Raw genomic sequence first — 14,167 nt, forward strand, 5'->3', positions numbered from 1 at the left:
ATCAAAGATGAAGGCTTTGTTTAAAAAAATAAAATAAAAAAACACCTTTACCGTTTCAGATGTAATTGGATCAGGATGACCCTAGAGCTGTCTGCATTGGGGTAAGGTTGCTAAGGCCACTTCAGGCAAGAACACCTCCCGGCTACACCAGATTTCAATCATCACAGGCCTTTCCTCTGGAGGCCCAAATCATGAACGGTGCAAAAGCAGAACATACTTTCCCCAAGCACAAACCCCAGTGCATTTCATGAAGCTTTTTGGTATATTTGGAATCAGTGTATTAATAACAGCTTATTGGCACTGAATGAAATACACACAAGTCTTAATCTTAGGTCTTGAATTGTGTCCAGGTTCTATGTAATACCTGGCTGGGAGGGATTCAGCTGTAAGCATGCTTGGTGACTGGAGGCTATGTAGTGAGACCTGAGTTTTGAAACCAGCATTGGTAGCTTAACGAAATTTACTGGTTGTAGAAAAAGTAAACTTGCCTCTAGGGAGGTGAGCTCAGCCTCACCATTCTGACAGCAGCCCCTGGTGGCCAGTTTAGTAAGAAGTGTTGGCTCTGAGGCTGGAAGTTCCGACCTTGCCTTAATGAAGGTTGCCGCAAGCAGACAGGCCGTTCTAGGTAACAGCTTGGGGGTGATGCAGGAAGCAGCAAAAATCCAAACTAAGGTGTGCCTCTGAGTCACATAAATTGCCAAGTCATTAGGTTACTGTGGCTTGCATTAAAAAAAAATAGTACTGTCTTTTGAAAACAGAAAACATTTTTGAGAATGTATTTTAAAAGGGCAAGATAATGTTGACCTTAGTTTGAAAGTTACTTCATTCCTTAATTGTGTAGAAAATCTTAAATATTCAAAGAGCACAGATTTCTATACAAAAATAAAGCACATTTCTACCTACTTCCCTACACAGCACCCAGCACACTCAATTTTCACACAGCAAACGCTGGGAAATCTTACTGTAATGTGAGGAATTGCTCCATACAGAGGAAACTTCTAGAAAATGCTATTGTTCCTTTCAGAGGATAAAATAAAACAGTGAAGATTGTGAGGCCTGATTTCTAATGCCACAGATTCATACCATTTCACTGGATATAAATAGAAGAAAGTTCAGAGCTGACGGTTGGCTTCAAAGGCAGAGAGAGCTGTAAGAAATAGAAGCCACAAGCGTCCGGCCGACTTCTCCGTAAGGTGCACTGTGTCCTTCAGCTATGAGAGAACAATCTGGAAACAATCTGCCGGGCAGCTGCTCTCATCAACAAACTGTTTATTGTAAGAAAGTGGCTGGGTCAAAGGCTAAACATCAACCCGAACCGAAAGCATACGAAGCAAAAAATCAATACCGTCCCTACTAAAGAAACCAGGGCTTCACATGCAGAAAAGACAAGGCAAGAAACTCATGTTTAGTTCTGCAAGGGCAAAAGTCGGAGCAAAACTCACATATTTCAGTGCAGCCTTGTTTTGCACATTATTATAAATGTGCTGCTATTTTCAGAAAGGCCTCATAAGGAGGACTAAAAAATGGCATTCAAAAGAGGCACAGAAATCAACTTTCTAAATCACTTCTCCCCAAAATGTTCCAATGATTTATATCTAGTTACTTCCTTCTTGCATTGTTTTATAAAGGGACCAACATGGTTATTATACACAATGCATGGATAATATAGCCCATCTTTAAGTCTAATTAATAAATGGAACACTGACTGGATATGAGATTACATGAAGGAATGTTTCACATAAGGTGTGACAGTGGTATTTTGGTTATCATTTCAAACAGAGTTCTTACCTTTTAGAAACACATACTAAAATATTTACAGATAAGAGATCTGATGCAGTACCTGGGATTTTCTTCAAAATAATACAAGAGGAAGAGGAAGGGTAAGATTAAGTGAAGCAAGATTGGCTAGAATGGAAGACTGAAGCAGAGATGCATACACAGGGGTTCATTACATCATTGTGTTCACTTTTGCATATTTGAAATTTTCTACAAAACTTTTTCTTCTCTGTGTGTGTACAGTCCAACAATTACTACAAACAATAAAAAAATGTTTTCTTAAATATAAGAAAAGTATTAACCTACGAGTACAAATTCACTGATTGCCCATAAGGACATATATATACCACGGTATTGCTAGGTGTCCAACATTAACTGTTTTCCGACAAGGTCAGAAATAGAGCTCTGAAATTCTGAGTCAAACACTGGAGAACCAGAGATGGTCAGTGTGTATCCACTGCATTCATGATCCACCAAGCCAAAATCAGGCAGAAACACTACCATGAAATGGAATTTAATCACTGTGGAGCAGAAGAACATATGTGAGCTGGTAAGAAAACCCAACTGTCATAAATAATGGGGACCATGCTTTTAAAACAGCCAATTCAGCACACAAACTCTAAAAACACATGTTTGTAAATTTGAGGCTCTTATATATTGCATTGATAATTCTTAAGTTAACAAGAAAATTAATTCGAGAAAGAACCTGAAATAAAAAAATAAAGCAGAAAGTGGAACATTCTTGTACTTAAATTAAACTGTGAAAAGGTACCTATGAATGATTCCAAACTGTTCTGGTATAAAGATGAAAAGGGTAATAATCACAAACTCTTTCAAAAGAATGCACCCAAAGAATGGCTTAAAAAGGTTAAAAAAATTTTTTTTTGAAATCGAATTGCTTTGCTGGTCACTGCCAAGTCCTAGGAATGACATGGAAGGTCATCTCATTTACCCTCCCCACAACAGAAAAGAGAGGGTGTGTTAATGAGCACTGCATGATGAGGTCTGTTTTTTAAAAAGCCATCTCCTGTGACAAACTCATTTGGCCAACCTAAGACACCACCCTGAACCCATTATCACAGAAGGAAAATACACACAAAGAAGTGAATCTTCAAAACTACAGGCATTTGACCTTCAAAGCATTTAATGGATAAAAAGCCACAGAAAAACTTAAATCATCATGTATGTCAAGGTTGCCTATGGAAAGCAACAATCTAGAGTGTTGATCTAGGCAATCCCCGGTAGAAAGACTCGAGACATTCCCCACTTCCCCACTCCCCAAAAAACAAACCATCTTTTTAAATTTGTGAAACCACAGTTTTATGTTTTCTTTTAAGAGACATATTTTCTTATTTACTGAGATTAAAAACAGGAAGGGGGATTAGAGCCATCATTCAGTCACTCTCTAATAACTGCTGTATGTAGGATTCATTTTTGCTCAAAGACAAGAAAACAACTTGTTTTGTCAAACACTTTCCTACGGCGCAGAAAAGCAAACCTTTACAAGTTACAAGTTTTAAGAATAGTCCCTTTGCTCTGTGGCATCTTGCTACGCTGATGGACAGTGATTGCGGTGGGGTGTGTGGCGAGGTGGGCTCGATAATACGGGTGAATGTAGTAGCCACAATGTTGCTCGTGTGAAACCCTCATAAGATTGTATATCAATGATACCTTAATTAAAAAAAAATAGTCACTTTGAATTTTAATTTTTCAAACTTTTCCTTTGCTGCAGGAGACAAGTAGGTTTAAACTTCACGTTTTTACAGTTCAGAGCTCAGGAAACACTCATGGTCTGCGACACTGTGTCCCTTCAGAGTCGGGCCGTCTGGCCAGCTGGTGATGGTTGAGGCCAGTCCACCTTTACAAGAGATTCTACTTAGCCTCTGAATTTAAATCTTGAAGGTACAAGAGCTGAGTGCTAACAACCCTTCTCTTTAGTCATAACCCTTCTCTCTCCACACTTGGACATACACAGGGGACTCACAGAGGACTTACACCCACACAACAAAATTACGTTGTAAATCTCCGTGTCAATGGGAAAGTACAATTCCTTTTTAGCAGAAATCTCCAAATATTGTAACATAAGTCTTCTCTCATCCTCAGGGTCAAATGGGAAAAAGACCTCTTCACAAAGATTGGTACTGATCCAGCAATCTTACAGCATTTTCTTGAAAGTAAACATTTGAATATATATATATACACATATATTAAAACTGTAAAGACTCAAATGCCATTTTAAAATATCAATTGTAACAAATATCCTAAAGATGAACAATAACAAGTATTCTAAAGACTCTGAATTGTTTTCATTTAAAGCTGTGTTCCTCGGTTGAGATCAAATGGGTTTTGACCTCTACAATTTTTATGAGGGAGATGAGCTCCAACAATCAGTAAGTACCAAAATTATAGTCTCTTATATTTTTTCCACTGATTACCTTGTTAAACCAAAGCCTGAAAACATTTTACCAAAGAAAAATACAATACAAACAGAAGGATACTGCAGATGGTTCTGGAAACAGTACCTGGAAGGCTGTGTGTGGCCAAACTTGGCACAGCAGTGGCTGGAAAGCTGCATGTACTCACAGGCAGCTCCCGGAGCCGAAACAAGAACAAAACTGAGAAAGTGTTCGGCATGCTCTTCCTATATCCAAGAGAAAGAAAACAAGGGACGGACAGACTGGCCTCGGCTGAGTTTTCCTGCTGCCAAGTTACCTTGATTTCACAAGGAAGCCAAAGAAATCTTTGCCTTGTACCAACCCAGCCTCACTGCTCATCTCCAGCCCGCGCACACCATCACCCTGGTACCCGGGTCGTCCGTATGCTTCCCGCGCAGGCAGGGAAAATGGAGGATTAGACACCAGTTAGGGTCCACAGATTGCCTGGCAGTTTTGAAACTCCAAAACACGATAAACATTTTTTTTTAAGACAGCACAATTCTTGGAGCAACATTCTCAACTTATTAGCATGAACAGAAACAAAATATGTTCCCCGATTACAATTCATTTCCCTGAAAACAGAAGTCTACCATTTCTCAAGTGGCACTGAGTTCTCAGCCACCCGCCTTCCTGGCCTGACTCGGCAGCTCGGCGGTCAGCGGACCACACTCCGGCGGGTGCCTCGCCCTGCCCACGCGGCCTGGCCCTCGGCTCCACACCTGGTCACAAGGGGCCTTTGATCATGCTCTCTAACCTGGTGCCAGGATGGGCTTATTCCCTGGGATCTATTTTTTTTAGACTTGGGAGACAAAAATCTGCTCTTAAGAACGTTGCAATACTTCCTAGAGACAGCTTCAATCGACTTCCCCAGGAGGTAAGGCCATAATCCATCCCCGCTCACACATGGCAGCTATTAAGGAGCTGGTGTAGGAGACAAAAGCATTCGGTCTTGGAGGATTTTTTATTCCAAAAAAGCCTGTTTCCCATCCACAAATCTATGACTGCATACGTGGTGGATATAAATAGTCCGGGAAATAAAACCACCCTTTCTCGATAAGGTGCGATCCCCGGAAGGAAAGTTCAGAGAAGGTTGTTTGCTCTTGCTGGGAGACCCATTGACCCTCCCAGGCCAGCGGGTAGGAGCCGCAACAAAGAGAAAACCCACACTGTGATACCACCAACTACAAGTGGACACCAAGCACAGGTGTGTGTATTTCCCACAAGCATGACTATCAGTCTCGGCCTTGAGTGTGGCCCAGAAGTATTTACTCCACCAGAGTCACTATGAAACATTCTTGTGGAAACAAGATTCAAATAAAAACTGTACATACAGTAGCTGAAAAGCCTCTCCCACCAGAAGATAGAAATAAAGGCAGCTAAGGAAAACACCCCAAGTATTATTTCTTTTGCATTTCAATGTCAAAACCCTTCTTGTCACCTCTGCCATAGGTATTATGTTTGAGAACAAGACAGCAGTTAAAATGAACAAAACACTTCCAGTTTAGGTGAAGGGCGAAGTAAGAAAGAAAAGAGAGAAAGAGGTATATGAAAGACCCTTAAAACATTCATAGCTATAAAAGCTTTTAAATGTTTGCTTTAATCTGCCAGCTGCTCTTTAGCTGGAGCCGTATTGTAAAGTAGCTGCCACAACACCACATCGGACACATGTCAAAAGCTACTCAGGGTGCACCTGGAATTCTGAACTTTTCTCTAATTTGGATCTCAAAAAATTAGTTCTTAAGCTGTATTTCAGAGGAAAACTAGAAGTTTCCCTCTCACTGTATTTATTTAAGATTCAGCACTAAGATAAAAGGTGGAGGGAGGATCCTATGCCAAATACTATGAAAAACAAAATTTTTAATTGGAAGGGTCTAATTAACTCAGACAAATAGGTGACACTCTACTGCTCCACAACCCAATTTGCTTGCTCTTCCAGGCCACTTTGCCCTGTCCAGGCCACTGAGATCCAGGTGGAACCATGACATGTGGGAAGGACTTGATTAACTATGAAGCAGGCTAGGGAGATGAGAATATATCCATCTTCCAGAAACTTCCACAGAAAGATCTCACACTTAGTAGGCACTCAGATGTTTGCTAGAGGAAGCAGTTAGTTAGAGGATTGGGAGTAAGAACCATGAGGTATGATTTAGTCTAAGTTTCTTCATAAAACAACCAACATCAACAAAGTCATTCCCTGGGTGGAAGGGACTCCACTAGGAGTTTTTTGGTATATTTACAAATATCAAAAACGATCCTTACCAACAATACCTGTTTTTCTGGGAGGTGAAAAGGTCTCAAGCCAAGTAATCTGGGGTTGAATCAAAATGAAATGTTACACTAGTTTTTGTTTGGAAGCCTACCCGGTCTATCTCACAACTCCCACACTACCAAAATTATACATGAACACTCAACATGGTGATTTCTGCCCGGCTGCTTTTTTAAAAATCCAGCTGTCACTCCTTGTTAGGGTTACATTCTGACCCCAGAGCAAAGGAGGCACATATTCCTGCCCCTGTCCTGCCTGCTTGTCTCCTAGGGGACCCCCCACCAGAACCCCCTCTTCCTTTCTGCCATTTCCCGGGCAGAGATAAAAATGAAAACAGAGCCCAGGGAAATGGAAACTAGACGGTGCATTTCTCAATGAGACTGTAGGTTCTGCAAGGGGAAGAACTGGGTGTTTCTCCATCAAATTGGCATTGTTCACAAACACACTCGTGTCCCCCACGGTCAAGGTGCATTCCTGCCAACCTCCCGTCCCCACCAATGGTGAGAGGTCAGGGTGGTGGCTGCCCGGTCATCTGTGGTCAACCCTGTAACTTAGGAGCCTCTCACTCTCTCTACACTTCCAAAAAGGAAATTATCTGTTTATGTCGCTATAGATGGCAGCACAAATGGACAGCTGAAGCGCTGAGGTGCCACATGCTAACAGGAAAGCCTCAGTGAAACCCAACGGTCGTGGCTGTAACTAGCCACTCACCAGGATAAGCTCATTTACCAACAAAGCTAATGCTTTAACATAATTAATATAGATGTCAAATATTAAATAAACTATCAACGTCTACACCAGCATCCTTGATTTTTAACATTTAAATTTTGACCATTTATGGATGATTTCAAAGTCTGATGACATACGGTGATTTTTTTTTTAAGAACTTGTTTTGCGTGTTATAAAAATAATGTGTTACAGAAAGTTTGGAAAATACAAAGAAAGTTTTCAAAGTTTATTAGAATCACCCTTAAGCCCACCATCCAGAAATACACTGTATATATATATATATATATACTGTATTTCCTTCCAGTCTTTTTTCTGTGGACATGTGTGTGTGGTGTACATGTATCTACGTGTTTTACGGCTTGCTCTGACACATCATAACTTTCTGAGGCCTGAATTTCAATCTCACCCCTGGGAGGTCGAGTATGAAGTCCAGCCTGGCCGCCCGGAGTCTACGCCTCTGCAGAGACGCATGGTAATGCTTATGCGATCACATGTGCCTAGATTTTCAGCGGAAATCACAAGCTACTGTGATGTTTAGGTGTCAGTGAAGGTCTCAGAATATATCCCTACCAAAAACCAAGGGTGGACTGTATTCTGGGTGAGTGTTTTTTCCTACCTGGGTCACCATGCTATTCTTTTCCATTTACATTATGGCAACATGGAAACACCTAGGTGCCTCATAAATCTTCTGTGCTATTTGCTATAAAAAGCGAGTGTCTAGGCACGAAACTGTATAAACACAGCTGGTATGCAGTAAAACTATTTAGATAACTAGCGTGTTTATTTTGTCCTTTCATATTCCATCCTATAATAGTACCTAGTACACAGTAAATGTTTAATGAAGTTGATTATTATTAACTGCGACACCGAAATAATTTCCACAAACCCAAAAGAAAGTGCCAACTATATAATGGAAAACTACTAAATAATACTATGTGAAACTGATGTAGAGAGAAAAAAAAACTTCCATCTCTGAACGACTTCATAGTTCCGGGGTCTGTCCACCGGGCAGCCTGGCTCAGCTGCGACACCGTGTGGTGAGAGGTCCCTGATTCCAGACAGCAGAGGATTTGACGGGAAGCAGGAAGCAGAGAGCCAGTGCAGGCCTCTAAGTCCATAAGACAGGGGGTGAACCTAAGGACGGATACAACACACGCCAGGATGCCAGGAGGCCAAGATCCTCTTCAGGTAACTTAGTCCCATGAAGCTCAATGAGATCTATTAAGGAGGTAGCAGGAAAGAAACCCAAATAGGAAGTACAACCCACTTCTATTCCCAATCTGTCATACGCATGTCTAACACTGAGCCACCAGAGCTGTGACTGGAAGGTGTCCCAAAAGGCCTCTGCCTGGGCATCAGGGAAAGAGCAGGAGGGTCGGCCCAGCTCCCCCAGCAAGACCATCACCTGAGTACCTACCTGCCTTCATCACACCGATAAACACACATTTAGAGAATTTGTATTAAGGAAAACACACTCAAACACTGAATTCTTACATTTCCTACAGCAGATTCAAGGTCTTCTAGAAGGAGTTCATAAACACTAAGAAATGAGGATATCCACAATCATACAATCCCTGGGGTCCCAAAGTAACATGGAATTCAGAGAAGCAGCTGGGAGAAAACAGTAGTCCACGATCTAGACACCCAAGATCGACCCCAAATGGAGGGCCCAAAAGGAGACGTGAGCATTTCTGGAAATGACCCTTTCCCAAAGTGATTATGTAATCAGGGGTTTGGTAGGCTTGGAGTCTGTGCGGACTGTTTGTCTGTGTGTATATAGAAAAAATATTTGCTGTAATCTTGTTCAAGTATTTCATTCCCATGGTCTGTGAATAGGGGTTACCAAAATCATTATGGGAAAATGTATATTCCCCCCGACCCCCTGGCAGTTTAAAGACCAAGAGGACAAAAATACAAAGGACTACTGTGTATGTTAACATAAGCAGGCACGCAATACAAAGCCTTAGGTACTTCAGGTTATGCCCATCCCAAAGGAGGAGCCTAGAGGTCAAAAACTCTGCTCACAGAATAACCTGGAATCACTCTTTCCTCTCCGTTGCTACATCCAAGAGCCAAGAGATGCCAATCCCAAGACGAGCATGGTGAGAGGATCTCCTGGGAAAGGTCATAGAGCACTGCTAAGGGCATGCCTGGGTCTACCTCACTCCCCAACTCAGAGCCAGCAGGCACCTCCTCACGTGTTCAGCCTCGGCCCTCCACGCTCAGGAAAGGAGGGAAACGGAAGGCCTAAGACAGTGACAGCCATGTCTCCCCGGGACAAGGAAGCCTTACCCACGTGGCTCTGTCCCTTCCCTCCAACGTGGGAGATCTAAAGATGGGTCATCTATAAGAGCTGACACTCTTGAGGACAGGTTTTATTTTGATTATTTTAGTTTTTATAAGTCACAAGATAGATGCTTTTCTGTTAATTGAACACAAAAAACAGACATGTCATGGAGCTTTGAGATCCTGAAATGCAGGCACAAACAGAAGTCATATCAGAAATTCCCAAGGGCACCCATTTAAAAGAGTACAAACTGGCTAAGAACTGTGTAATGAAATGCGAAAAAAAGAACGTTTTAAAGGAAAAACAGTCATCCATTGCAATATTATTTTTAAAACTAAAAACAATACCTGCAGTCTTTTCAGACTAGTCACCAGGCATTTGTTAGGCACATTATATACTTGGAACCTATTCAAATTCTCAATAATCTAATCACAATAACATTAATATTAATAATGTGCTATCTTTTAAATACAATTTACACAGAACTTACACATACATTATTTCAATCAGTCCCCAAATAATCCTGCAAGGATCCAAATCTTAAATGTTCTTTGATTTTCTATCTTCTCCAAGTCATCACACCCACCCAGATAGCTCACAGTTCTGCACCCACTGACAACTAAGTTCTTGCCAAGGGACAAAGTGTAACCCAAAATAGAGATCATCCTCTCTTAAAAAAAGAGGGTAGGAGGTTTTCATTTGTTCTTTTCAAGGGAAAGCAGGTAAGTTTGGTGTTTAGAGTTGCCTGAACTATTGGGTATTTGCTGACACTGCATGGTTACACCACTGAACTCATAAATGCCCCTACTGAGGGCAGAAAAGAGCAAAAGACCCACAACAGAATTTGCCACAATTACTAAGAAGTTGACAGCTTGAAAAAGCAGAGAGATTCGCAAGACACACACCTGGAGAATCTGGCAACCTGCCCGAACCAGGTAACGAACAACCACAGGCATCAAATGCAAACAGAAGGCCAGGAAAATTCCTGAATACATTCCCAACTGCACAGGAATTTTCCTTTTAAATACAACCAAGACACAAACTGAAACTCAGAGCCCCTTTTGCCACAAGATGGCAGACATCAGCACAAATGAAACAAAACTTGTGACTTCCCCACCCAAATATTTACTGAAAAAGGCCCAAGGCAAAACAAACCTTTTTAATCCCAAATGGATGAATTATGGCTTCCAGATACACTCCTGACACATAAAACAGGGACCCCGTCTTCCCCAAAGTGGAAAGGCCATAATGTGAACTCCTCAGCACCTTCTAAATTCTGAACAGGCTTCTCTCCCTCCCTGACATACAAACACCAAAAATACAAACCATACTTGGACATCTTTAAGGTTTCTAAACCTGAAGTCAAAATAGAAAGAGAAAATGAAAATAGAAATCAGAATTGAAACCCACTGCAAGGGAACCACTGAGGAAAAGCGGTCGTTATATTTTGAAGGGCACCTGACGCTGAGCACACACTCACCTCAGCGGATGACAGTAAGTAAAGAGGCGTCAGGACAGGACCTTGTCTGATGTCACACCTGAGGCCAAGGGTTGTCAGGATCTCCTTCAGGACTTCGTATCTTCTGATATTGCTTGATTTGAGCAGGTTAAAGTCCTCTGGAGTTTGCACTACACAAGAGCTGGGAGGTAGTTCTAAGTGTACCTGAGGGGAGCAGATAGCACTTTATAAGTCTGGGGGCATGCAGTGACGTCAAGAAAACCTGCCGTTACCAGGTTTTCTGAAAATTTGAACATGAATCCTTCTAGTTATCAACAGCATATAAATGGTGAATCTGAATATTTGGAAAGTAAAAACAAGCAATAAAAAGATTTACAAGTTGATTAAAATTGTGGCTGTCAGGCTGAGAGGCCAGGGGGAAATACTCTGGATAACAATTAAAATTTCAGGGCCCCACTTTTATCACTAGCCAGGCATGAGACCTTGGGCGAGTCACTTGAGTGTATGAACATAAGACTTGGAAATGTGGTTGTGCTAAGAACCCAGGTGAAGTTGCTACTCAGCTCTGGGAGATGCAGTGAAATTCCCATTCTACCTACTACTCCCAACCACTGGGACACAACACCACGAGGAAGGGAGCTTAGACACCATTTTACGAGTGTTTGCAGGAATTTAAATAGATGGAATGGGGTGGGAGGTACCCTAGAAAGGCCTGCCCCACCACCCTCCTTCACCTGATTGAATTTTAAGATTTGGAACTTCATGTTCAGGCTCTGCAGTCCAGGTAAAATTAAAATAGCTCCACCTATCAATGAACGGTCTGTGACCTGGTCAGAAAGAAGATATTAGAACTTCTAGTCCCTTGAGCTAGAACTTTCCTATCACCGGTGTGTGTATCTTGGTATAAAGGAACGTACTAGAACTTCAGGCTCTCTTGAGATCAGATTTTAACTGGGAGTGGAGCCAGGGGTGTCAGAGTACTGAGTACCCTGAAGAACAATCTGAGCGTGTTGGCTTTATTCTATTTTACTTTGCCAGGAGTCAGCTGTGCGCTTCTGTTGTACACAGAGCTCCAGACCTGATGTTACAAGAGCAATATGAAAATTAAAAGCCTGGTGCCAGCCTGCACCCAACTTAAAATCTCCCAAGTCCTATCCAAGCCTTAACTAAGCCGGATACACTGTCCAGATACACTGTCTAAAACGGTCCAATTGTTCAAAGTTGAGGCCAGTGTGCGAAGGGCTGGAGCACACTGTCCCAACGGCTCCACGGCCCAGTGAGTCGGCTGGGCGCTGCCTGCTTCCCCCACACAGAGTCGGTCGGCCAGGAGCAGGCGGACCTGTCCTCTGAACTCCCCTGGAGAGGCTGAAAAGTGGGAGGGTAGGGGGATGCTACTGGCATCGCGTGGGCAGCACTGCTAACACCCTGCAATGAACAGGATGACCCCACAACAAAGGGTCTGGCCCAAAATGTCACAGTGCCCTGGCTGAGGAACTCTGCTATAGAAGCAGAACCACTTCTGTCATGTGCTAGGCTAAATAAGAAAATAGAATACTTTTAAATCCATTTTAAAGACTTTCTTTGGACAACTTCATGCCAAACTGCTGGTCCTTTTGATAATCAAACGTGAGCATTAATCCGCGGCCTTAAATCTTGCCTGCAAACATGACCAGCACAGCAAGTAACCAGTTTCCTTTCTCGTTCTTAGGATGAATGGCCACAGCGTCAACATGCAGATCACCGCCTACTGTGCAGCTGTGCCCTTGAAGCACTCTGCCGCCTCTTACTGGGTTACATCGTGACTCCATTTATTACAAAGACTAAGACTATGAAATTGAACAGGGAGAGAGGAAACTAACCAGCCTGTAATAATATTTATTGCTTGGTCTCAGCAGCAAAGTATCAGAGTGACACAGGCCTGAGGAGAAAACAGTGACCCTGAAACGCAGACACTGGAAGACATTTAAAATCAAAAATGACATTCTAATCCCCTGAATCTGATTTTTGAAGCTGCCTCATATTGCCTTTTTTCCTAGGGCAATGCATGCAGTATCAAATTTTATGACAGTAATGGGGTCGACTGAAATGGTGCAGCAAGCAGATTTGCTCTGTCACTCAGAGAAATGGATCGCAACAGTGGCAAATCAATTTTCTAGTATACAAGTCTGTGCACAGGGGTGGTAAAATTCACTATTTGAAATTGAAATACGGCTCTAGGAAGTCAAGTTTTTAAGTGGATTTTCTGCAAATACATGGTGACTGTAGTTACCATATTTGCAGAGAAAAAGTTAAGAGGAACATTTATTAGGGCCTCCAAAAACTAGCTCACGTGGTTTGCGGCCTACATGAAACCTCTTTGGTGTGTACACGTTCACCTGCCCAGACGCCCAGATTTCTTAATTATATGCATCTTCGCCTGAGTGTTTATCTTTAAAACAAATGAAAAGGCTTTAAATAGTACCAAAGCAATTCTATAACCCCTTGAGGAATGTTTGGTCAGAAAACCCAAGAAATTTAGCTTCTAGGAGGGCTGGAAAGAGGCAGAGCACACGAAATGAAAACAGAACACAACCAAAGGAAACTGCTCTTAAGTCAATAAAGAAATCCCTATAATAAAACAAAAGCTGTTAAACTCATCCTGGGAAGTATTCTGGGCAAAATGGCTACATCTATTTAGTTTTCTCATTAGATCATCACATCCTTAAGGACGAGTGATCACAGAACTCCAGCAAAAACTTTTGCCCTAAGGCATTAAAACAGTTGCAGGAAATGATCAAGAATTCTCAAATAGTCTGTTCTGGTACCATTTGCTTAAACTAACAAAAAGTGGGCAGGAAAATAAAGTGGGGAAAAAAGCAGTAGATGAGCCAAAGGGCCCCTTAAGGATAGGAAGGGAGGTGGCACTTCCCTTTCATCTGTTTCCATTGTTTCCTTACCTACATATTAATATGTCATAATTCTTAACCACTTCACGATTTTACTTATTTGAAATTTCTCTCAGCACTTCGATTTAAAAAATAACAAAAGAAATCAAGGGTTTGAAGATGTTTTCAACAACCACCACCCCAACAGTTGGTGAGCATTCACACAAATCCCTGACATCAACCATAATATTTTACTGTGATGGTTATTAACGTCTGGAATCACCACCCCGAAGCACGAAACTCCTGTGTTAAATAAAGGCTCGACCGTACTGACCAGTGTGCTCTGAGGGG

At 41.9% G+C, this 14,167-nt stretch overlaps 1 protein-coding gene across 6 annotated transcripts in view; it reads right to left on the reverse strand.

Moving 5' to 3' along the window:
* The window catches only part of HLCS (holocarboxylase synthetase), a 203,761-nt gene that overhangs the window by 159,933 nt on the left and 29,661 nt on the right, over window positions 1–14,167 (reverse strand). For all 6 annotated transcript variants that reach the window (XR_008998469.1, XR_008998468.1, XM_036899211.2 and 3 more), the window contains one exon: window positions 10,974–11,156. Coding sequence is in view for 4 of the 6 variants with exons in the window: in XM_036899211.2 (XP_036755106.2) it covers window positions 10,974–11,156 (183 nt within the window). In the remaining 2 variants the exon portion in view is untranslated. The remainder of the gene's footprint in view (window positions 1–10,973; window positions 11,157–14,167) is intronic.

This window comes from Manis pentadactyla, chromosome 1 (assembly GCF_030020395.1).
Source record: "Manis pentadactyla isolate mManPen7 chromosome 1, mManPen7.hap1, whole genome shotgun sequence".
Taxonomy (NCBI): domain Eukaryota; kingdom Metazoa; phylum Chordata; class Mammalia; order Pholidota; family Manidae; genus Manis; species Manis pentadactyla.